The sequence below is a fragment of the Sciurus vulgaris genome, assembly GCF_902686455.1.
Source record: "Sciurus vulgaris genome assembly, chromosome: 11".
In the NCBI taxonomy this organism is placed as follows: Eukaryota; Metazoa; Chordata; class Mammalia; order Rodentia; family Sciuridae; genus Sciurus; species Sciurus vulgaris.
Window position 1 is genome coordinate 91,336,653 of NC_136472.1, and position 26,040 is coordinate 91,362,692.

Genomic DNA, 26,040 nt, shown 5'->3' on the forward strand with positions numbered 1-26,040 from the left:
TGCCCCATGGACAAGTTGGTGACTTTAAGAATTCTCGGCAATCTACCTAAAATGGAAAGGGACTGTGCAACACCATTTACTCTTTATCTATTGAATACTTACTGTATACTACTGTCTGTATGAGGCTTTGAAGATACTATGGTGAACTGGATAAAAATGACTCCTGTCATTAACCGATCTCAACATTGACAAAACTCCTCTCCTCTTCTGTTTCACTCATGTTTTATACCCTGGGCAGAATTCTTACAAGTTCCTTTTCTCCAAGTCATTTTGACATTTCATAAATCTCCAAGTTAAGAAACCTCATTCTAATGTTGAATTTGAATAACTCTATCTCAACAAAAAGGGTATTTTGTCATCTTATCCTCTCTGGAGTGAAACTTGACATAAGAAGATCTCAAAGCCTCAAAATAGCTCAACAAGAAATTGAAGACACATTTAGTGACCCAGAGTCACCCTACACTCTACTGAGGTAGAGGAATGGGAGAAAGGACAGTTGGTTGTTAAACTCAACACTCTGTTCTACTTCCAACAGAGGTCATGTCCATTACTGTTCTCTGCCCTAGCACCCAAGCCAAAAATCTTGCCCGAAGTTTATACCAAAGACTTGGCATTAAGAGGAGTACCTGACCCACTGGGTAGCTCGAAGTGACCTTGAATCTCATGTTACAAATTCAATTGCTCCAGCCTCACCTTTAACATACATAAAAGAAACTTCCATATTAAATATTTATTTTCCCAAGCTTTCTGGAAGAAAAAAATGTGAACAGGTTTTGAACTGATATATTAATACTACAAATGACCACAAACTGCATGAGTGGTACTATATTCAACAAAAAGAAAATTAAAATGTGTTGCTTTCCTTAAAAGGCTGTTGCACTTTCCTACAGTGACTCACCCCCTTTGCTTGAATACTTTTCCCTCTGCAGGTCCAGATGGTCACCTTTTTGTCACCTTTGTGTGCTTACAAAACCCACCAGCTTTGAGAAGTTCTTAGCAAGGTGATCATATCCAGCTTCTTCCGGCCCTTCCTCCTGACTGGAATATCTTAGCTTCCTCCCCCTCCTGGAATCTTCCCAAGAAGTTTTACCTCTCTGAAGTCTAAATACCTGTTTCCCTTCCCTAGAGTGCTGTTTTTTCAGTTGAGTTCTTGGAAGATAATGATATGATCCAAGGAAAGAAGTGCATGGTTTTTCTCTCCCAGGTGTCAGTTAAGGTGATTGGTTCTTTAGGACCTTTGAAAGAGGCTCTTTGAAAAGGACAGAGCTAGTCAGATTCCAGCGATTCACCTTCTGCAGGCTGAGCGTGTCTGGGCAATGGTTGCATAATTTGGACAGAGTCATCACTGATGAAGCAGAGTTGGCTCAGCCAGCGAGCACTCGTTGCTCTTTTTAAACTCCACGGCACCAGGGATGAAGTCACCTTTCTTCTTTTAAAACCGAACGGATTTGCCCTGTGAGTCCCTGTCACTTCTGTTAAACTTAGTGGTTTTTTTTTCCACTGCAGGTCACCAGGACCTTCTTCAGGTAAGGAAACTTTTATTCAGTGGGTTCCCACCTAGAGAAGCTTGATTTGAGGGGAGTTACAGGGCATCCCTGGGCATATTTGGAGTGAGACCAAGAGATGCTTGATATGGTGGGAAGGATGACTGGTTCCACAGCAGCTGGTCTCCATCTGGTGGGGTGCAGACCCTGGCTAAGTGAACTCAGCTAGATGACACTCACTGAGTGTCAGTGGTGGACATGGAAATCTAATCCAGGCTTGGTTTGCGTGCCTGTTTGAATAGTTGTGCAATCAGCTTGTTGGGGAGGTAGTTGTAAGTAGTCTCCTTTGAGCTGGGGCCATCTTCACCCCTTTTGCCCCTTTAACAACTGGCTTTGTATTTGGGTAAACCCTTATGGCATCTTGGGGTAACAGTGGATGTGCAGAAAAACAGCAGCTCTCTGGAGAGCCTTGATTTGTTCTTTAGCTGGCTTGAATGCTGTCCTTCTTCCTCAGGCATGTAGCAGGAGACAAAGGGGCCCAGGATTCCTGTCCTGACATGCAGGTACCTGTGTAAACAATAGCTGTGCTGTTGTGTGGGGGAAGAAGTATGCAAATACATCTGAGTGCCTGTCCGTACAAATCCTTCCAAGACAATGAACATGCTATTTTTTATCGTGTGCGGAGGAATTGGGGAATGAGGGCAGACACTGTGATCCTAGACAGCACTGAAATTTCCCTACAACATTTTCTATGAGATAAATGAATTACTGTCATTTTCATATGAATTCCAAAGTTCTTATTAGCTTTTGAAGTCTCACTAAAGACATTTGGGTTATAACAGTCACCTACAAGATGATCAATGACTTTTGAAGACAGAGTTGAAGCACTATCAAGTGAAAATGTTGAGAATTGTAGAGTCCTTTATTTCTTGACATAGAACTCTGCCACATATAGTATTTGGAACAATCTTGAAGGGAGCAAAAATCTCATTTAGATAAGAAATGTTTTCTTTGTTTTAAACGCAACTGCACACTGGCTGCCAGTTCTTAGTTTGCCTCGAGTTTACTACATCCAGAATTTATTCTCACCTGTGATCTCCTTTACCTTTTATGCCTCCTAACTCAGTGAAAAGCAATGATAATCCACAACAGATTTCTGGATTTCACCCTTAACCTCTTTTTCTTCCTCATATTTTCACATCTAGTTTGACTAATATCCAGCAGATTCAAACGCCACAGTATCTCTCAACTCCATCCAGCTCTCTCCCACCTCCATGGATATTATCCTAGTGCAAGGCCTTATCATCTTTTTCCAGGAATACTGCAATTTTCCTTCTGTTCGTCTCTCCTATCATATGTCCCACCAATAGTGAGAGTAATGGTTCTAAAATGATTGATCAACACGTGCATAATCCAAGGAGTAACCAGTCTGTTGATACTGTCTTCTCAGTATCCCTCAAACCTTTTTACTTCTGCCCATTCCATCCTACTACCTTGGTTCAACCCAACAATACCTTTTGCCTGAGTGATTGCAGTGGCCTCTTAGCTGGTCCTGAGCCACCTGGCTCCCTCCTGGAATAAGATGCTTTAAGCCTCTTGGCTTCCCACGCTTTTAAAGGACATTTTTAGCAGAGCAGGATTTGAATCACTTATTACATTATCTGGGTTGAGAAGTGTTTGCATTTTTATGACTCATATATTTTAAGGAGAGAGGCCAAGCAAATAGGGGAAGGATGGGGGGTGTAGATAGCCATGAGAAGACTGCCTAAAGAAGGATAGTGTGCAGACCTTGGAACCCTGCAGATCTTCATTTCAGTCCCAGCTCCTCTACTTCCTAGTGTGGCCTTGACCAAATGGCTAAATCTTCTTGAGACTCATTTTCCTCCATAGTGAAATGGAAATAATGATACCTACTTCAGTAGGTGCTCTTTTGGCCCTGCCTCATCTTTTCATGGAATTTGCAAAGCAGAGAACTGATGAAGTCAGGGAACTGCCCAGAGCCCTAGGAACTGGTGGAAAGTAGATGAAACCTAGAGAAAAAGGCTTCAAAGAGGAGTAGTGAAAACAGGTTTTGGGGAAGACACACGAATTAGTGGTAAAAAGCATGAATTTTGAAATCAGATGGTCTGGGTTCCAATCTAAGTTAGCTGACTTTGGAAACATGGTATCTCTTGTTTCAGTTTCCTCATCTTTAAAATCTGGATAATAATACCATTGTACAAAATTCAAAGTGAAGCGAAGATAAAGTTAGATGATATTTGTAGAGTGCCTAATAATTACACGGTGCCTAACAAATACATTGTCCCTAGCAGTGAGAGTAGTGTTAGTGTTGGTGTGGTACCAGTGATGCTGCAATAGTCCCAAAGCCACATGCTCCCTGTCAAACCTAGAGCTCTTGTTAGTCACCCACATCAGAGGTGCCCAAGATAAAACTTAAGAAATACTTACATCCAACTGAGTCTACTATATGCTAAATACCTACCCCATTGCCATTTTTTTCTTATTGCCCCCAGATGCATTTTCAAATACTTAAAAACCATCACCATGCAATATGAACCAAGACTATGGTTTCACTTTTCTTTCTTTGTGATGCTAGGGATCAAACCCAAGGCCTTGTGCTTACAAGGCAAGCACTCTACTGACTGAGCTATCTCCCCAGCCCGACTTCACACTTCTTGTGAGACCTATTCTTTCCTTCTACTGTGGGGCAGCTAGTTGAGTAGTTCAGAGCTCAACGCATTTTAACTATGGCTATTTTAAAACTTCTATTTATAAAGAAAGTGGAGTGACTTTTGCAGGGAGCATGTGCCCAGGGTGCTCCAAAAATTTCAGGTTTACCAGCTTACAACTGCCACTACTTTGATAGAACAATCAGGGTAAAAGAGAAAATCACTCTTGAGAGCAAAATGTGAATGTTAAGTTCTCCTGTTTTATTCATTATCTTATGAATAAAAAAATTTAATTTATGAAATTTTAATGTATGAATTGACTTTGGCAGGTTTCATTAAATTTATTGTCAATCTAGTCATGTGGAGTTTTTAGACCAAGAAATATGCAAATATTCTAATTGTTAAATACCTAGTGTCTGTACTTAAAAATGTTTATGATGAAATGAAATCTTTATGAATTCACCAGTTCATGTATACCTCTCCCAATGAACTATGGTACAACATCAAAACCAGGTAACTAACATTAGTGCAATCCACAGTTCTTATTCAGGTCTTGCCAGTTATACATATATCATTTGTGTGTGCATGTATGTATAATTTTATACAATTTTTGTATTACCTTCATGTAACTATCACCAGATCAAGATACAGAACTATAGCATAACCACAAGTATTCTCGGTATTATCCCTTTGTAGTCACACTTCCTGTCTTTAACCCTGAAACTATTAGTATGTTGTCAATCTATATAATGTTATTTGAAAAGTTTACATATAGAATCGTATAGTATGTAACTTTTGATATTAGCTTTTTCCACTCAGCTTAGTAACCTTGAGAACTATCCAAGTTGTTGCACGTATCAATATTGGTTCCGACTTTGTTACTGAGTAGTATTCATAAATGAATGCCACAAAATTTGCTTAAACCATTCATCTATTTACCCTTTGAAGGACATTTGGGTAGTTTCTACTTTGGGTTATTACAAATGAAGCTGCTATGAGCAATTGTGTACAAGTTTCTTCAAGAACAAAACCTATCTCTAGGATAAATGCTTAAGGGTACTGTTTCCAGCTCATTTTTTGTTTTAAAAGAAACTTTGCCAGTTTTTTTTTTTTTTTTCCAGAGTGGCTCTAACATTTTATTTTACCACCAACAATGTATGAGTAATGGAGATTCTCTGTATTCTTGCCAACATTTGGTTTTATCACTATTTTTTATTTTAGTCATTTGGATAGATAGGTAGTGATGTCTTATTGCTATTTGAATTTGCTTTTGCCTAATGTTAACAATCCATTAACTGAACATCTATCATTTTTTTATTATTAGTTGTAGATGAACACAATATCTTTATTTATAGTTTTTTTTCATGTGGTGCTGGGGTCGAACCTAGTGTCTCACACATGCTAGGCAAGCCCTCTATCACTGAATCACAATCCCAGCCCTGGACATCTAATGTTAATGTTGGACATCTATTAATGTAGTTTTTTGCTATTTGTATATTTTTTCAGTAAAATATATATTCATATATTTTGCCTGTTTTCTAATTGGCAAAATTTTTACTCTTTCTATATATACTCTACATGTGTATGTGTATATATATATATATATATATATATATATATATACACATATAAATTTTACTATATGTGTGTGTGTGTATATATATGTGTATATATATATATATATATATAAAATATACTCTGGATCCAAGTCCTTTATCAGATGTAGGATTTGAAAACATTTTCCCTCATTGTATAATCTTTCATAAAACAAAATATTTCATCCTAATAAAGTTTAGTTTATCAATTTTCTTGATATGGATTGTGCTTTTAATGCAAAAAACAGTTTAAGAACGTTTTTCATAGGCCTAAGATTTTCTCCTATTTTTTCTAAAAGAGTTTAAGTATCACACATTACATTTAAATCTATAATTCATTGTGAGTTAATTTTGTAATGTGTCAAGTTTAAGTCAAAGTTTTTTGTTTGTTTGTTTTTTGGCCTATATATATCCAGTTGCCCTAGCATCATTTGTTTAAAAGTCTATCTTTCCTTCATTCAATTAGTTTTGCAACTTTGTTGAAAATCAGTTGGATACATTTGTATAATTTTACTTCTGGGCTCTACATTCTTTTCCACTGGTGTTTTCAACCCTCTGAAAATAACATACTATCTTGATTACTATATAATAAGCTAAATAGTAGTTAAATTATAAGCCACACACCAGCTGGAGTTAATCCTTCCATTTTAGTGTGCTTTTTAAAATTCATTTTGACTATCACAGGGTCTTTTACTTTCCATATAAATTTCCATGTAAATTTCCATGTCTATGTCTACCAAAACCTTGCTGGGATTGTGATAGGAATCTTTTTAAGCACTTAGTTTATTTTGGAGAGTAGTGACATCTTTATTATGTTGCATTTTCTAATCTGTGAAAATAAAATTTTTCTGTAATTATTTAGGTATTCTCTCTTTTTTTTATCAGCATTGTGTAATTTTCAATATATGGATTCTGTACAGTTTATTGGATTTATACTGAAGTATTTCATTTTCTTTGGCACAATTGAAAATGGCATTGCATTATTAAATTTGAGTTTTCATATATATGTAATTAATATATAGAAGTACAATTAGTTTTTATGAGGTTATATTAAATCCTACTGAATTCATTTATTAATTCTAGCAGGGTTGTTGTTGTTTTTATTCCTTGGGATTTTCTGCATAGACCATCATGTCATCCACAAATAGAGTTGTTTCCCTTTAAATTTATGAGAATTTCATATCTTTTTCTTGCCTTATTGTGCTGGCTACAACTCTAAATTATATGTTAAGTAGTAGTGGTGAGAGTAGACATACTTGACTTGTTGCCAGTCTTTGAGGAAAAGTATTAAGTTTTCCTCCATAAATTATGATGTAGCTGTAGAGTTTTTGTAGATGCCTTTGATTAAGTTGAGGAAGTTTCCTTCTATTCCTAGCTTGTTAATAATTTTTATCTTAAATTCATGCTGAATTTTGTCAAATACTTTTTTGCCTTTTGATATGATCATTTAATTTTTCATCTTTAGTCTTTTGATATAACGTAATCCACCATATTCAATATTGAACCAACCTTGCATATCTAGAATAAATCTCACTTAGTTATGGAATGTTATTTTTTGTGCATTGCTGGATTTAATTTACTGATATATTTTAAGTATTTTAACATCTCAATTCCTGAGAATTATAGATCTGAAAGTTTCTTTTACACTCTGACTAGTTTCATAGCAGGGAATTTTGGCCTTATAAAAAGAGCTTAGAAATGATTCCTTCTCTTCTAATTTTTGGAAGAGATTATGCAAAATTAAATACTTGGTAAAATGCTCTACTGAAATCATTTTGAACCTGGAGATAGCTTTTTTAGGAATCTTTAAATTATAAATTCAATTTATTTAATGGTTGTAGAATTATTCAGATTGTTTATTTCATTTTGACTGAGTTTCTGTTGTGGTTTTGGAGGCATTAGTCCACTTCTTCAAAGTTATTGAATTCAAGAGGGTAAAGTTGTCCATACATATCTTACTAATTTATTTGTGTGTGTGTGTGTGTGTGTGTGTGTGTGTGTGTGTGTGTGTGCATGCTGTGTATTGAACTCAGTGCCTCACACATATGCAAACACTGAGCCACAATCCCATCCTCTCTTACAACTTTTTAAATGACTACAGGATCTGTTGGCAATATCTCCTTTTGCATTCCTGATGTTGGTAATTTGTGTCTTTTTCTTTTGATCTTTATTAGTCTGGCTTTAGGTTTATTAATCTTATTGTTCATTCCCTCTAATAGACACCTTTTTATTTCATTGGTTTCTCTAGTGTTTTCCTATTTCAGTTTTGTTTGTTTCTGCTCTTGTCTTTATTATTTCCTTCCTTTTGCTTGCCTTGGGTTTATTTGCTCTCTCTCTCTCTCTCTCTCTCTCTCTTTTTCTTATTTCATGAGCTGGAAGCTTAGATTATTGACTTGGGATCTTTTCTCTTTCCTAATGTAAGTCTTTAGTGGTACAAATTTCACTCTTACCACTTTAACTGCATTTCACAAATTCTGATGTTGGGTTTTGATTTTCATTTTTATTAAGATCTCTCTCATCCCCTTACCACCACTGCCCTGCCTTCAGACTTCTGCATTCACCCATGGCTTATTTAGAAGTGTATTGTTTAATTTCCATAAGTTTTTCTGATTTGCTCCTTTACTGATTTCTAGTTTTATTCTACATCCTTTATAGTTCTTCATTTCTTTTTTTCTTTTTTCATTTGTTTTGGGGATTGAACCCAGGGGTGCTCCACAACTGAGCTATTTTCTCAACTCTTTGTTGTTTTCAGACAGTCTCACTAAGAAGTTGCTAAAGTTGTCCTTGAACTTATGATCCTTCTAACTTGGTCTCCCAAATTATGTGGGTTATGGTCATGTGCCACCATGCCTGGCTCTATTTCTCCTGCATTTCTGAGAAACGGTGTCATTAGAGATAATATTCGTGGTTTTCAATTTCTTTTCTTTCACTACTTGAAAACTATTGTCCCAGTTCACTTAGGCCTCCAATGTTTCAGAAGAGAAATCCTCTGTCATTCAAATGGTTTTTTGTCTACAGGTAGTGCATAGTTTCTCCTGCACTGTTTTTAAGATGTTTTCTTTGTCTTTAGTTTCCAGAAGTTAATTATGATGCATCTCAGTATGGATTTCTTTGGAATTCACTTGGCTTCGTGAACCTGCAAGTTTTTGCATTTCCCCAAACTTGGAACATTTCCAGCCATTATTTGTAAAAAAAATTTTAGCCCCATGATCTTTTCTTTCCTCCTTAGACTCAGATAATAGAAATATTATATCTTTGTTTTCATCCTATGGAACCCCTGAGGCTCTGTTAAATTTTTTTTCACTCTATTCTTTCTTTCTCATCCAAGTAAATTTTATTGATCTGCCCTTAATTAATTTTATTCTCTGTTGTGTCTATTCTACTACTAAGTTCATTTGATCAGTTTTTCATTATTTATTGACAATTTAAATTTTTCTTTTTTGCGTTTAGTCCTTTTATACCTCTTATTTCTTTGATGAGATATTGTATTTTTTCATTTGTATGGTTGAAACATTTTTATAATGGCTGCTTTAAAATTCTTTTCAGATAATTCCAACATCTGAATCACCTCAACCTTGGCATCAGTTGATTGTCTTGTCTCACTCAAATCATGTTTCTGTGTTTCTCCTGGTTCTTGGTACAAAGGGTGATTTTCAATTGTACCTTGCACATTTTGATATGATTTTGATATGTTGTTAGGAGACTCTTGATACTGCCTGTATCTTTTTTTTTTTTTTTTTTTTTTAAAGTGGGCAGTCACCCTACTTGGGTTTAGCTTGGAAATTCTGTTTTAGTTTTGTGATCTGTAGTTCCAATGGCAATTTGTTTTCAGAGTCCTTGCAATATCAATATAATCCAGCTTTGCCAGGGGTAGTGGTGCACGCCTGTAATCCCAGCGACTTGTGAAGTTGAGGCAGAAGGATTGCAAGTTTAAGGCCAGCCTCAGAAATTTAATCAGGCCCTGAGCAACATAGTGAGAGCCTGCCTCAAAATAAAAAATAAAGAGGGCTGGGGATGTGACTCGTGGCTAAGCAGCCTTGGGTTCTAGATAATCTACCTTATTCCTGTGGTGACCTGTAAGCTCCTACTTTACTACCACAAGTGCTTCCTGGAGTGTTGGTGGCTGAGGGGCAGTGTCGAGACTGCCACCCTTCCCTGCTGATCCTGCCGCAGGATTGATTGGCCCACCTGCTGTCTTGGATGTGTCCCATCTAGGATCCCACTGATTCTGAGGCAGATGAGACCCAGTGCTATTCTGGGTATTGGGTGGGGATCTTGCTGATGTTGGCATTGAAGGGGGAAGAGACTTGTCATCAGGTGTGGGATGGGGGAACAATTTAGTCTGCTGTGATGTAACTGCTGCTGTGGGTAACTCAGTGCCTTGTTCCTGCTACTGCCCTGCGTGGGGCCAAGGGCATTTATCTACTTGCTAGTATTCTGTTGGACTTACCCTTTCTCTGCCTTTGGCAAGAGAGAATTGGCTTTTCTTGTTTCCGTTTTAATTCTATGTCTGCTGATGGCTCAGGGTTGTTGGCCTCTCTGGTGCCCAGGATGGGTATATGGGAAATAAAAGGAAACCTAGGTAAACCCACCATGGTATCTTGAGTCTCAGGCCAGTCAGTTTTCTTCTTCCATCTTTCAGAGTTCTCTTATATTTGTTATTTCCAGAGTATTTGGTGTTTATATTTAGAGGAGAGGGTAAGTGAGTCTATAACATCTTGTCCCATAATAAACTTTTTAAGTCAGAAAATGAGAACAGTCAGGCAATTTCTGGGGGTAAACAAAGTAGGGGATAAATTCTAGCCATTCTTGATACTGAAGCATTGTCACAAAACACAATAGCTAAAGAGATCAATGGAAAAGAAAGAAGAGTCCAGAAATAGACCCAACAAAAACACATTTCACCAATGATCCTTGGAGTATTGAGTGATATTCAGAAAGGAAAAATAAAGCCGGATTTCAGTCTCCAAATAAATTCCAGATTAATAACACATATGCTAAATATTAAGCAATAAAAATTATTTTTAAATTGGTAAATTACTGAATAATATTGAAGCAAGAAATGCCTTTTTAAGCACCACACCCAGAAACTATGCCAAAAAAGATTGATACATTTAATTACATAAAGTATTAATAAAAATATGTGACAAAAGTAATATAAATGAAATGATAAATGACAAATAGAAAAAGTCATTTTCAACACTTAAGTAATAGTAAAATATAGTTTTCTTAAAATTTAAATAGTACATTCAATGAGAAAAGAGGGAAGTTTATAAACAATAAATACCTGCATCAAAAAAGTAGAAAGATTTCAAATAAGCAACTTTATGCAACACAGGGAACTAGAAAAGCAAGAGCAAACCAACTATGTGCCTAAATCCCATGTGCCTTCAGTCCCAGAGACTTGAGTTCAAGGCCAACCTTGGCATCTTGGTGAGACCCTGTTCAAAATAAAAAGATTTTTAAAGGTGGGGGGCAGATGAGGATGTAACTCAGGTAGAGCACCTCTGAGTTCAAAAAATTATCATTATTGTTGTTATTTTAAAATTACAAAATTAACAAATATGCATTATAAAAATGTAAAAAATCTAAAGTGTATGGTGTGAGAAAGTTTCCTTCAAGATTTCATATTCTCAAGCTTGACATTTCACTTCTTTCCCTAGAAGTTTCTATTAAAAGTTTGCTATTCCTTCTAACACCTTCTCTATGTGTATATGGATGTGTGTTTTACATAGTGAATTCTATTTATAAACTGTTTTACACCTGACTTTTCACAATTTACATATCATTATGACTTTTCATATCAGTTCTTATAGAGTCACCTCATTTGCTGTAATGGCTGTGTGGAATTTACAACTTATACCTTATTTTATTTTACCATTTATTGAGGGATATCCAAAAGTTTCCTTTTTTCATTACAAAGAGTACTGCATTGCATAAATCTTTGTGTTCACTTGTTCTGTGATTACATTCTGGAAGATATATATTTAAAAGGGGAAATTGCTGGATCAAAGAACATATGAATTTGTATACTAGAGGATATGTCAAAATGATATTTTTTAATTTTTACAGACTGCATTTTGATTCATTGTACACAAATGTGGTACAACTTTTCATTTCTATGGTTGTACACAATGTAGATTCATACCATTCGGGTAATCATACATGTACGTAGGGTAATGATGTCCGTCTCATCCCACCATCTTTCTTACCTCCCCCTCTCATTTCCCTCTACATAATCTAAAGTTCCTCCATTCTTCTCTTACCACCCCCTCCATTATGTATCATCATCCACTTATCAGGGAAAACATTCAGCCTTTGGTTTTTTGGGATTGGCTTATTGCACTTAGCATGATATTCTCCAATTCCATCCATTTGCCTGCAAATATCATAATTTTATTCTTCTTTATGACTGAATAATATTCCAATTTGTATATATACCACAATTTCTTCATCCGTTCATCTGTTGAAGGGCATCTAGGTTGGTTCCACAATCTAGCTATTGTGAATTGAGCTTCTTTAAACATTGATGTGGCTTCTTTAAGCACTATAGTATCCTAATTTTAAGTCCTTTGGATATAAATCGTGGAGTGGGATGACTGGGTCAAAAGGTGGGTCCATTCCAAATTTTCTGAGGAATCTCTATATTGTTTTCCAGAGTGGTTGAACCAATTTGCAATTACACTAGCAATGTACAAGTGTGCCTTTTTCTCCACATCCATGCCAATACCTATTATTGCTTGTGTTCTTGATAATAGCCATTCTAATTAGAGTAAGATGAAATCTTAGAGTTGTTTTAATTTGCTTTTCTCTAATTACTAGAGATGTTGAACACTTTTTCATATGTTTGTTAATTGCCTGTATATCTTCTTCTATAAAGTGTCTGTCCAGTTCCTTGGCCCATTTATTTGATTGGGTTCTTTGTAATTTTGGTGTAAAGTTTTTAAGTTCTTTATAAATTTTGGAGATTAGTGCTCTGCATGAAGTGTGTATGGAAAAGATTTTCTCCCACTCTGTAGGCTTTCTTTTCACATTATTGGTTGTATCCTTTGCTGAGAAAGAGCTTTTTAGTTTGAATCCATCCCATATTTTGATTTTTGCTTTGATCTTCTGCTTTGGGAGTCTTGTTAAGGAAGCCAAAATGATATTTTAAAAACTGTTTTTCAGGTGGTGCACACCTTAATCCCAGAGACACAGGTGGCTGAGGCAGGAGAATTGCAAGTTCAAGACAGCTTGTCTCAAAACAAAATAACCAAGCAAAAGAAATGGGGTAGAGCCTTTGTCTAACATGCATGAGTTCCTGGGTTCAATTTCCAGTATTCTAAATATAAACTAATTAAGTAATTAATTACTTCTAGGATAGTAATCTAGATAGTAATGAGAGAAAAGTCTGCATGGGCTAAAAGTATGTGTGTGTACATATGTGTGCACATACATATATACACATGTATATATACATGCACATATAATACACATATACACATGTACATAGACATACATCTATATGTATATAGGTGCATATATATTTGCATAGTCAATTTTTGGAAACACATAAGAAGCTGTAATAGTTACTTCTAGGGAGTAAGACTGTTGGGGATATTATTGAGTGAAATTTTTCACTTTGAATCATTCTCACTATTTTTTGTTCTCTAAAAAAAGAATATGCATTTATTTTATAATTAAAAATAGTTTCTGATTTTCTCTGCCAGAAACTCCTGCCTATATGAAGACATATTCCATATATAAGTATTTCTCAATTGTGGCTCCACATTAGAATTACTTAGGAATCTTTTAAGAAACATGGATAGCCAGGGCACTGACCTCTGAATTCTGATGTCATGGTCCAGGCAAGGGCCTGGGACATCAGCATATTTTAAAAGTTTCCTAGGTGGTTCAAATGTGCATTAATGGTTGAGAATCATGGCTGAATATGATGTGAGGCTTAAAAGTATTCCCAGAAGGCCACTGTGATGAGGTATTTTCAGTACATAATTATAGGGGATGCAATCCAGAGCAATCCATTGCTTCTCTGTCAGGCTGTGTTGGCACGAGACTGAGTGCAAACAAGTCCAAAGGGAGATGTGGAAAAGAGTTTTTCTTGCATTGTGTAAAAGTATCCATCTCTGTGGAAGGTCTTCTTATCAAACAGACTTACTCAGGCACCCTGAACACCTCAGGGATTGCTATAAACTAGTCATGACCCTGAGAGATACAGGAATCTCATCGAAGACCAGAAATAGCCAAACAGCTGCACCTTAGACTATGATTGGTACTGGGAGGTCCCAAAAGAGCTCCAGGAACCAGAGTTATTTTGTCTCCCATAAGTTTTCAAACTTCCTTCATCTGGAGAGCTACTCTTTTGTAATAAAATGGTTTTGGAAACCTGATCCAGAAAACAGATGGAAGAGGAACTGTCTTACCTCCCCCACCTGAAACTCCTGCCTGATGAAACCTCGGCAGGGTCCAGAAACCCAGTAAGTGCAGCTCTCTCCTCTCTGCTTCCTTTCAGGGTTGTCTTCTCCCCATGTTTCCCACAATGCTGACTAATTCTGCCTCTATGTTCCTGATAAAAGATCTGATTGGCCCAGGACAGTCTGTAACTGAGCAGGATTTTCCATACTAGGTGACTATACAGATGTACCAAACAGTTCAAGGAGTCACGTGACTCTCCCTGGGAAGCTGGTCCAGAGAGGGACAGCAACAGAAATGTGGGGTACATCAAGCTGCCTTGTGAAGGATTAGGTGAGGCAATTTTCCTTAGAATGGAAGAGTGGATAGAACATGTATCACAATTGACCCGTCAGGACAAGCACTAAGTTTGCCCTCAGGGAATATTGAATTGTACGGTACATTTCCACTGTGCATGAAACTGCTTAAACTCAAGTAAAGATGCCAAGGGGAAATCTGGCAGGAAGATGTAGGTTTTTCCAACTCCAAGAATCCAGATCTTACCAGTCTGGAATGTCAGGAGATTGACATTCATTTTTCCTTTGACATTGGATCTGTGCCACAGGTAGCTATTGAGCACTCGAAACATGGTTAGTTCACATTGACATGTGGTCTAAGTGAAAATGATCAATGTTTTCAAAGCAACATCTAGGGTTTGCATTAATAATTTTTTACATTGATTATGTGGTAAAATATTTTAACTATAACAGATTAAATAGAGTATATTATTAATTTTTTTATTTGATAGGACACATATTTACTAATAAAATTATGGCATTTGCAGGCAAATGGATGAAATTGGAGACTATTATTAAAATTAATTTCGCCTATATTCCTGTATTTTTTAAAATGAGGTGCTATGGATTGAATGGTTCCCCTGCCCAAAATTCATATGTTGAAGCTCTAATCCTGAATGTGACAATATTTAGAGGTGGGGGTCCTTTGGGAGGTGATTTGGTTTAGATGAGGTCTTCGGGGTGGGACTCCCATGATGGGGTATGTCCTTATAAGAAAAGAAAGGGAAACTGGTACTCACTCTTTCCCTACCATGTGAGGATATAGGGAAAATGTGGTCATATGCAATGCAGGAAAAAGAGTCCTCTCTGGGGAATAAAATCAACTGGCACCTTGATCTAGGATTTCCCACTCTTTAGAACTCTAAGAAATACACATCTTTTGTTTAAGCTATGCAGCTTATGGTAGTTTATAATGGTCTTGTTAAAACATGTGACTATTAGAACATTTAAAATTACATATATGACTCATATCTTTCTGTTGGACAGTGCTGAACTGGATGGTAACTGACATAGTAACCCTGATATTTTTCTCCTGCTCACATATGGCTGTAAATATCTATGTATGAACAACAGCCCTTTACTGTGGAGTCCCTGTCAACATCTTATTCCTGGTTCGTAATCTGAGCTTTGGCAGTTTATTTCATTCTGGCTTGCTGTCCCTCAGACTTGAGGTGATACCTTCTCTTAGGAAGAACTATGCAATCCTCTCCTGTGGTTTCCCAGCATCCCACACCCAGTTGGTATTGTTTATGTCTCACCTCAGCAAGTTCTTACAGATCATTCCTCTGCCTCTTCACATCTCCTGCTCTTTCCAGACTAGTTCTCCCCCTCCCTTTCTAGAACTGGCACACAGCAATGGATTCATGTTTACACTCTTGCCCATTTTTTCCACTGGTCTTTTTCCAGAGAAATGTATTCTAGCTAGGAGACCGTCCTCTGAGATAAATGACTGCCTCCCAAAGACTTGTCATATTTCATTCACCAGGGAATAAAATCCATGGGACCAATGTATCTACCAGCAGTGTATCTACTTCAAGTGTTAATAGTGGTGATAATAAAATATCATTTGTTGAGTTTTTATTACTAGCCAGGATTTTTACTAGTTACATGGCAAACATTTGTCATTTAGTCCTTAAAACAACCTGAAAAATCATGTCCTATGATCCCCTGTTACAGATGGGAAAAATTAGGCCAATGATATTACATACCTTGCTCACAGATTGCCACTAGTACAAGGTGAGATTTAAATCCAGATCTGTCACCAAAGTTCTTGCTCTTACCCACTGTGCTTATACTGCCTTCCACATGCTATGTCACTTTCCAAGTTGAATAATCAAGTTGAAATTCAATGCTGCACAGCTAGTGATTTCTATAAGCCAAATGATAACTGCTATGCAGTTGTGTTTAGATAATTCTCCAGTTAACATCTGATAGTCACAAAACTCTGTTTAAGATGGAGAAATGAGCTTTATTATCCATACAAGCAAAACTGAGTTCCAGGAATATAAGGTGATTTTTTTCAGGGCTACTACATTAAGAAAAAGTTCCAAAACCAGATAAGGACCCAGTTCTCCTGAAATACTGACTTTCCATTTTCTTGCTCATCAATTTGTACTTGGGCATTGAGCTGCCTGGGTGACAGAATTTGATAACAAATCTTTTGTTGTGATTGCTGATTTTACCCTGCATTATGTGAGAGTTTGATGATATAAGCTCACTTAAGTTTCTCAGCCGAAAATATGTGAGTCTTTATCTAGAAGCTCCATCCAAGCCCAAGTCTGGCCAGGCACTGTGCAAACTGAAAGGATAAAAGGATGGATAATGCGACTTTGTTCTGAGGATACAACATTCTAATGGAGAAGACAATCATCTTGTAAAGAGTGTCCTTTTGAAACCAGTCTTGAAAATCAGGATGGGGTCCTCCTTCCCCCAGTATTGAAGATTAAATACCTGAGAAACACTGAGGCAAGTGCAAAAGTTTTATTTAAAGGATAAACAGAGAGAGAGAGAGAGAGAGAGAGAGAGAGAGAGAGAGAGAGAGAGAGAGAAGAAAAGAAAAGAAAAGAAGAGGAGAGGAGAGGAGAGGAGAGGAGAGGGGAGGGGAGGGGAAGAGAGGGGAGGGAAAGAGGAGAGACACAAGAGACTCCTCCAGAGAGGAGAAAGTCCAGAGTTGGTACCCGAGGGAAGGGGGGAGGGGGTATTCCACCCCTTTATAGATTTCAGATTTCCTTTCTTTTCATGTTCCCTCTTCCCACCCTGCCTAGTGACCAAAGGGGCAGGAAGAGAGCTGTCCAGGGGCTGATTGTTTGTGTTGGAAAATGTGATCCTTCTCTCCACCAGATGATTGGGAGTGCTATCTACCCATTTCCTTTTCTTTGATAATTATCTACCTGTCCTTTGCCTTGGTCTTACTTTTATCCTCCAATGGGAAAGCATTGTCCTTAATGAGATATAAAGAACTCTGGGAAACATAAAGGGAGAAGGCAGCAAGTCTTCCTGGGAAGGTTTCGTGGTGAAGGGAACTTTTGAGTTTGATCTCAATGAACTAAATTTAGAGATAAAAAGTCTGAGTCACAGGGTTCTGCAAAGGACCTCATATTTTTTTTAAACCTCATTACGTTTCCTAAATATATGCTTGTTGCCACAGCTCTTTAGAGAATAGTAGCATACATTATTTATTGGAACACTTAAAATATTAACATCAATAAAGTCCACAGTAGCTTTATAAATACTATGCCCAGTTGGATAAGCCATTTTGAAATAATGGTTTTCAAGTTACTCAAACTTTCCAATTATACAAAGCTAGTAAGAATTCATGGAAACAAATAAGAAACCCAAGATAATCATTTCAACTCTCCAAACATCAGGCATTTCAGATAGAAGAGACTCTTTTCTTGGCATTTCATATGCTTTTATTCATGCACAGAGGTATTGCTTCCTTACAGTGGATATTTAAGAGTGTTTTTCTCTTCCAAAGTAGTGTAGAATTTTTGTGCTACTGAATTTTATCTCTTGAATATTAGGAACCTAGATGTCTAATATGTTTGGGTTATACTGAGCTTGAAGGCAAAAATCTTGCAAATTTAGAAATTAAAAGACATCAGATCAAAACCCTTGGGGCGGCCCAAGAGAAGACTGCCCTCCATTCTTCTGTGGTCAACAAGATCATCTAAGATTCGATTTTTCAGAAAGCTGATATCAGGCTTGACCTGGATCCTAGACATAATGAAGATCTTAGCCTGGTATTTCTGGCAGAGAAGGAAGATTCCATCATGTGATCTCTTCCTTATCCTGCTTCAGTTAGTTGTTTTGTTTGTCTTCTGGGTGGTACCAGATACATTTATACCTTCTACTTGCAACCATCATGGAAATTTCCTTCTTATGCCTGACTCACTGAAGACGGTCCATCCCTGCAGGGCTTGGAGAGCATCAGAACTGGAGTAAAATCTTGATATTCCTGGAAGAGCATCCTATCTTTAGGCAGCCTCTGAAGGGGCAGGAGGTCCTAGGAAAGCTCTGCAGCACTGAGGATTATTGGTGAATATAAATCTTTTTTTTTGGGGGGGGGGTGCTGGGGATCGAACCCAGGGCCTTGTGCTTGCACGGCAAGCACTCTACTGACTGAGCTATCTCCCCAGCCCCAAATATCAATCTTTTGTTGAGAATCTACAAGAGAGTTTTACCAGAGGTGTTCATTAAGGCAGTGGGCTACCTGGGGAACTAGTGAGCTCCTTATTGCTGGTAGTATTTAGGCAAAGGCTGAGTAGGCATATGCTTGATCCATGCATAAAGCAAATGTTGGATTAGAGGTTCTAAGATCATTCTAGCTCCTGTATTCTTTGTTTTCAGGTCCTTGTTTTACCTGTGTGTGCCTGTATCTTTATACTTAGTGTGTTATTCTGTTAATGATGGGTCCAGATATTTGCCTCCTTCTGATATTTTCCTCCTTGAAGAAAAGGACAATGTTTACCTTTTTCTATCTCAAGTGTTTAGTACAATTAGTACATAGGAGACACTAAGTGAATTTTTATCAAATGAATTAATTTATTTTGCATAGCACAATATCCGTTTACATATATCTTGATTTATAGTTTAAGTTATCCACAAGTAGTCTTGCTTGCAGTGATCTATTCATGTTCTTTAGAACCACTGTTTCTTTAAATACTTGAGTGATGGATTATGCTACCCAATTCTCCAAGCACAGTTCTTCTAATTAATTTGTTCCATCTCAACAGAGGTAGCCATAAAATTACAGTTAAGATAGAGCCAAAGTACAGCCAAGATTTTTCTGGATTTGTATTTGTAGTTAAGTCCCCAGTGTCAGAAATGGCCCTTGAAATAGTGGCTAGAGCACTAGGTGCATCTCATCTGCATTAGGTAGGCCGGCGACTCCCATGGGAAATCAGGAGTATTCTCATCCAAGCTTAGTGAGGGAGGCAGATGTATGTGAGATGGAAACTCCAGAGGTGTGCTTGAGCAGAGGGGCAGGCATGCAAGCTAAAGTGGGAGCAAGGATGGGGAAATCTCAGCGAGTTAGACTGGATGAGGAGGTCAGAATGGGGCCAGAAAGCAAAGGTAGACAGGGTGAGGTTTAAGGGTGGAGAGATTGCAGAGAAGCAGAGGAGGAGGGTGAGGTTACAAACAGAATACTTTTAAAAAGAAATTTTTTTAGAATACTTTTTGAAGGAATGTATGTATGCTTGTGCCAAAGATACACAGTTTGTTCACCCATTCATTCACTCATTTATTCATTCAACTTATCTATCTTGTTTACCTTGGGACAACCACCAAGCAAATGCTAGGGATACTAATATGAATAAGGTGGAATCTCTGCTCTTAAGTGTATAAACTGTAAACTAAACTCTACAGACATATTAGCAGACAATTACAATACAGTGTGAGAAGTGGCATGACAAGGTACGTACAGGTAGTCTGCGAGCCTCTGGAGAACACAAAACCAAGTCTAAGATGACAAAGGAAGGGTAAGTTGCAGTTAGCAAGGTGAGGAGGGTATGCAGGGGTGAGGAGGTAGAGAGGGCAGGAAAACAATCTTGCTATAGCTCTGGGAATGGCTGAATATTCTAAAGACCAAAGGGGGAGTTTATACATGGATTACAAGCACCCTGTCATAGTTAGGTCTTACATGCCATGTTAGACTTTTTCCTGGGAATAATGAATCATCTAAGTATTTTAATCAAGGAGTGACATAATCAAATTTGTGCTTTAAAAATACTACTACAAAGTGTGGAGAATGTGATAGAAGAAAGGACAAGCAGGGAGCCACTGAAGTGACTATAGCAACTCAGTGAAAGATGATGGTGGATCAACCAAGGCTGGGGCAATGAAAACAGAAGCATATGGATTCTTGAGATGTTTGTAAGTTAAAATAGACAAAGCTCAGTGGTTGACTGGATATGAGATGTAATCAATCAAGGATGGCCAGATTTCTGGCTTGGGTAGCTAGGCAGGTGGCTCGCCCTAGAGGCACACCAACAAGGGAGGAGGATGTCAGTTTCAGGAGAATTTTGATCAGGGGGAGTCAGAATGACTCTTTAAGTCTAAAGAGTCATTCTGCTGGACTGTCTCACACCACCTTATCAGATCAGGTGAGTCTCTCTGGAGAGTTTAAGGAGATATGATACCTGGCCAGGATATTCACCCTGTCATTATCATTTATTCATTCATTCAATCAGCCAGTATTTATTGAATGCTAATTTTATATTCATACTATTCTAATATTCCATAAACTCCAGTGTCTATCTATCTATGCAGGTGGATTACTTCTAAAAAAGTGATTCTCAAAGTCAGAGTTTCAACTGTAAGTTTTCAATAGTTTTTTCTACTCAACCCCCAACTTGTGCATATTGTTTGAGCCTTCATGTGCCACTCTAGAGAAAAGTGTTTCCTCACTTCTTGTTTCCATGGTTGCAGTGATTTTTTTTTCATTAAATTCCCATGACTGCCTCAAATTTTAGTTTCTTCTTACCAGACTTAAGTCTTTGATAGAGTTTTTACTTGGATAGAAGTTAGATATTTTAGTGAAAACCCTGAATAAGTTGTTTCATACAGCCAGAGGCTTGGAAATTATTTTCTAGGCTCCAGAGTTTCATGAGCAACTCTGAGGCTTCCCATGACTCAAGGGATCCTGTTGCAGTTTCAGTAACAGATGTGATTGATCAAAGTTTTCCTTGCAATACTTGTATCTGATGCAATTTTATTTCACATTTGATGCTTGGTTTTCTCACGCTGAGGCATGAAATTTGAGAACCAGAGAAATCAGCAGGGTTTGCAGGTTGAAGTTAATAAAACACTCAATGTGAACTTATTGTGTTCAGAATAATAAAATGAAATGCACTCTTGTGAAGTCTAACCTCACACATCCTGAAGATACCATCTTGCAAATCTGTTTCCTGGGGCACAAGGGGGCCTAGGGTCACTGAGTAAAGAGGGATGAATAATCTACTTTGAAAACCACTTTCTGATTAATCAGTAATGACTATTTTTGCCAAACAAATCTCTTAAAATCTCCAACTCACTTCTGAAGGATATTGCAAGAATTACTGAAGTGATTTTTTTTTAAAGTAATTAAGTTACTTTGAATTACTGGTCTGATAAGTAAATGTTATTTTTTAAGAATGCACTATTAATGTTATTTCCTAATGAAGATAAAAGATGTTGGCTGATTCTTTTAGTTGCTTAAATAAAACAGTATGATCATGGTTCAAGACTGGATTTCTAGTGCAGATGTTTTCAGTTTTGCAAAGAGAATATCTCTGTTCAACAACAGACTGCCTCTAGTCCCATTCAGCCACCTCTCACATACTGAGGCTGTTGTCTCAGTTGGTTAATGGATAAATAATGCAGCTTCCTCAGTCCCCTGATGCAGTGGATAAGTTGACTTTGTATGTAAAATCATAATATTATATCCTGCAAGTCTTAGAAGCCTGAAACAGGACTTTGACAACATCTATTCTTAATACTTTAAAGTCAAAGTCGGTCAGTCTAGAGAAAGTAAACAATTTCCTTAAAGTCACCAGGTTAATGCCAAAATCAGGACTAGCAGCTGGATTTTTTTAATCCAATTTTCTTACTGTTGCCTTGTGCTACATTCACTCTAGAAAATCTGGAATTCTCTTCTAAAAATTTTGGGTGATTGGTTTGAACACAAACTCCTGGTGAGCTAATGCCCAATGAAGTACACTATAATCTTTAGCATTCCCTGGTATTTTATTAGAGATTTTTGTTTGGTGCAACTCCCTTGAGTACCACACTTTTCTAGGCAGATATCCAAAAAGCAACAAGTTGATCTGCCATGTCTGCTGTCTGGCAGGCAGCACAAGAACCTGCAGGGCAATTTTGAACAGCATTCTAGGGACCAAATAAGCCAGCTGGTCTGATTGCAGCACATGATAATCGGTGCCCATCCTAATTAGGCTGGCAGAATTTCCACCATGGTGGATGGCCCACTCCCTGCATGCACAGATGTGGTGACTCAGTCATGTTCAATTATTCAACCACTTTCATTTGAAGATCTGCTACATGCAGAGTGTTATTAAAACCTCTTTGTAATACTAGCAAGTTGGGGCATGAGTTGTAAAGAACTGAGATACAGTTTGTAAGTAGAGGTACCACAGGATGGCCTTCTCACATGCATCCAGTGGAGTGGGATGGCCTGTTCATGAATGAAAGTTGAGAGCCCTTGTGACATGTGCCTTTCTATCACAATTTTCAAGAGGAGGTGGTCTCCATGGGGCCTTTTGCTCTGGGGGTTTTCTTTAAAATAATATTTATTGCATACTTTTTTCAAATTACAAAAGCAGCATATGTTCACTGTGGAAACTGCAGAAAATTACAAAAGAATTAAAAGTATTCATCATTCCAATACAATAACAATTTTTTAATTGAAATATTTTGCTATATTTTCTTTGGCATATATAAGAATATATATCTCTTTCCTATTTTCATTTTTCTTCTCTTTTCTTCCTTCTGTAACTGAGATCCAGCTGTGTCCCCTGAAATTCTAGTTGCCTATACAACACATACAACTAAAGAGGAATTTCCTTGCCCAAAGCCTAGCATATGACTGTTGCTCCATAGTTTGTTAATCAAATGCACAAAGAAGCTTGGTTTATGGACTTGAGCAACCTCAAACTCAGGCCATGCCCAAATCTTAATAAACTCTTCATGCCACAGAAACATAATGAATTAGAAACTGACTACTTTCCTTCACGAATTCTTCCCATCTCCAAGAGCATCGACCGTAATTCACACCCCTTTTTTGTGCTCTTTATATATTTCAGGAGCTTCTGCTTGATCTGAGAGCTGCACATACAAAGAACTTGCTTGAAAGCATGGATCTCAGTGAAAAGTGGGCTTTGGAGGAAGGTAACTGGTTGTCCCCCAGTGGAATTCATCATTTTCCCAGCACGAGAGCGGGTATGGTCACTTTTGATGTCCCTGATACACATTGTACTCTTCAACCCCTGAACTTCCCTGTGAGCCCAGCTGTTCTCAGTATATGCCCAGTGCTATTGCCTTTTCAAAAGCATCTGGATGTAGAGGAGAGGACATGGACTTTGAAGTCAGACAAACCTGGGTTCAGATCCTGAGTTTACTCCTTACAAGCTATGGGGTTTTGATAAAATAGGGCTATAGCATAAGAGTAAGAATGCCTGCTTCACAAAACTCTAGTAAGAATCAGTAATGTAGGCTGCCATTTACCAAACTTTGGCCCTTGCTAGGTGGGTGCTAGGGTAGGTGAGCACCTACTATGTGTCAGGCACTATGCTTCTGTTTTCTTGTCTCCTCCTAACAACCCTGCAAGCATTCAAGTGGAGACCAAAGTAACCACAACAAAGGAGGTCAGCTCCCCTCCCCTTTTCCTTTATCCAGTTTTCTGATTATTGTGACTTAACCTTAAATGGTAGGGATGTTGTAACTCTCCTGGAGTGGAGTGTACAAATGTAAGAATCAGAACCCTGAAATAGAACTGTGGCCCTCTCTTGGGTCCAAGAGTTCAACACTCTCTCATCCTCCAAGTCTAATGGAGATTGACTGTGGTGGTAAGAGGCTTTGGGTGGGGAGATCAGAGGTTACTGAGTTGAATGCACTCACAAGATGCTTTTAGTAAGAGCTTGCCTCCTGTTTGTTTGTTGTTCATTCATTCATTTGAGAATACTATTTATCATATTTTATACAACAAGCAGTGGGAACTCAAGAGAGAAAACAAGATGAACCTAGAGATCACTGGACAACATTCTCTGATGACATAGCAATGAACATTCACAGAGCTTTTGCACTGTACCAGGATACATCTTCCAAACATTATTATGGCAAACAGGGAGATTCTCCAAAGGGAAGGGCAGATGCAGGAATTTGGATGCAGTCTATTTAGAAACCCACAGCTGTTTGCTCCTGTGCCCCAACACCCTGTCACTCTAGCCACTTTTTAAAAGACTGTTAAACAAGTATCTCCTCAGATGGTGGAATCAAAGAGAATCTCCCTAGCTCAACATATAGCCCTTCCTGATGAGACCTCTACCAGCCTCTCCAGACTCATCTCCTGCTGCTCACCACTAGGAACACCCCTTTCCCTCTCAGTGGATCTACTCCCTCTAGAGCCTTGGGTATGTCCTGCTTTCACACCCCCGTGAGCCTCTGCAATGGCTATTTTCAACTGCCTTCCACTTGGACAGTCCCTTCTCATCTTTGAAGCTTCAGCTTGAGTCAGCTGAGTTGAGATTTCTTCCTGCCCCTCTACCCACCTGCTCCCATGCTGTTCTTATTGAGAGGCCCTCTTCAGTGCTGCCATGATACTTTCCACACTGTATCGTGACTGTCTGTATCCTAGATGACCTCTGAGTTCCTGAGGCAGATGTTTAATTCATCTTTGCATCACTGCAACATGGCAAAGAGCTGATGGCCAGCTGGTGGCTAGAGGAATGAATGAATGAATCTCTGATGGGTAGGACTACATCCTCTCCATATCTCCACCTTCATTGAGAGGTTTTATTTGGGCTATGGCAGCTCACCTGGATGCACAACTGTTCTGGGCACCACTGCATTGCTTCACCATGCTTTTAGCACACTTACAGCACTTCACTCAATGTCCCCAGGTCCATTTACCAAAGCTTGAAAGCAGAGGAGAGAGATAGGTGAGGTTTGCTCACTGGTGTTTTTGTTACCCAGGCAATAGAATCATCCATCCTAGAATTTCAGACCTGAAGGGAACCTCTGGGATCACTGTAACAAAGGGTTGACAGTGCTTACTGCGATCAGTTCCACACACCACCACATCCCTCTGAGTTCACCATGTCAGATATTTACATTCTTTGCAAATAAGGTTAGCCAATAGGAAGAGAAGTCAGATTTGTGTTGAGGTCTGCCCCCTGTTTATTGGTTGTTCATTCCTTCATTTGAGAATATGATTTATCATATTTTATACAACAAGCAGTAGGAACACAAAGAGAAAGCAAGATGGACAACATTCTCTGATGTGCCCCATCTCTAAAATGGGGGTAAGTGATGAGCCACTGAAGCAGTATATCCTATGAAATATTATTCCAGTTCAGGTAATCAGACTGTGATGATGGAGGCATCCAAGATGAAAGTCCAGCTATGTTTCAATGTTGGGGTATAGAACAGTGACAAGGGATAGATATGGCTGGAATCTGAAAATTCTTGTGGACTGCTATTAGGGTGGTTCTGAGGGCTGGGCTGGGATTCAGGAAAGGTGCAGGTCTTAAAGGGAATGAGTAGGGAGCCAAAGATGGAATTCTGGGGAAGTCTTGAAGTGGAATGAGGAAATTCTCATTGAGAAACAGAGAGTGCTTGCCCCATGGTGCCAGAGCTAAGTCAAAATCAAAGAAATCAAAAAGAATTTTCTTCTCTTTTTCTTTTTCTTTTTTGATACTAGGGATTGAACCTAGGGGTGCTTAATCCCCAGCAACATCTCCAGCCCTTTTTAAATATTTTATTTAGAGATAGTATCTCACTAAGTTGCTGAGGTCCTCACTAAGTTGCTGAGACTGCCTTTGAACTTGCGATC

The 26,040-nt window shown here is 38.1% G+C and overlaps 1 protein-coding gene across 5 annotated transcripts in view; it reads left to right on the forward strand.

Annotated features, from left to right (window-relative positions):
• Positions 1-1,380: 1,380 nt before the first annotated feature.
• AMOTL1 (angiomotin like 1) overlaps positions 1,381-26,040 on the forward strand; it is a 155,517-nt gene continuing 130,857 nt past the window's right edge. The window contains exons 1-2 of one of the 5 annotated variants that reach the window (XM_079101932.1): positions 1,381-1,526; positions 23,294-23,429. In XM_079101932.1, coding sequence (XP_078958058.1) covers positions 23,345-23,429 — 85 coding nt within the window. In that variant the 5' untranslated portion in view covers positions 1,381-1,526; positions 23,294-23,344. Of the gene's footprint in view, positions 1,527-2,026; positions 2,048-20,348; positions 20,370-23,293; positions 23,430-26,040 lie in introns of those variants that run through there. The other 4 variants (XM_079101934.1, XM_079101930.1, XM_079101931.1 and 1 more) reach the window with 4 other exon arrangements.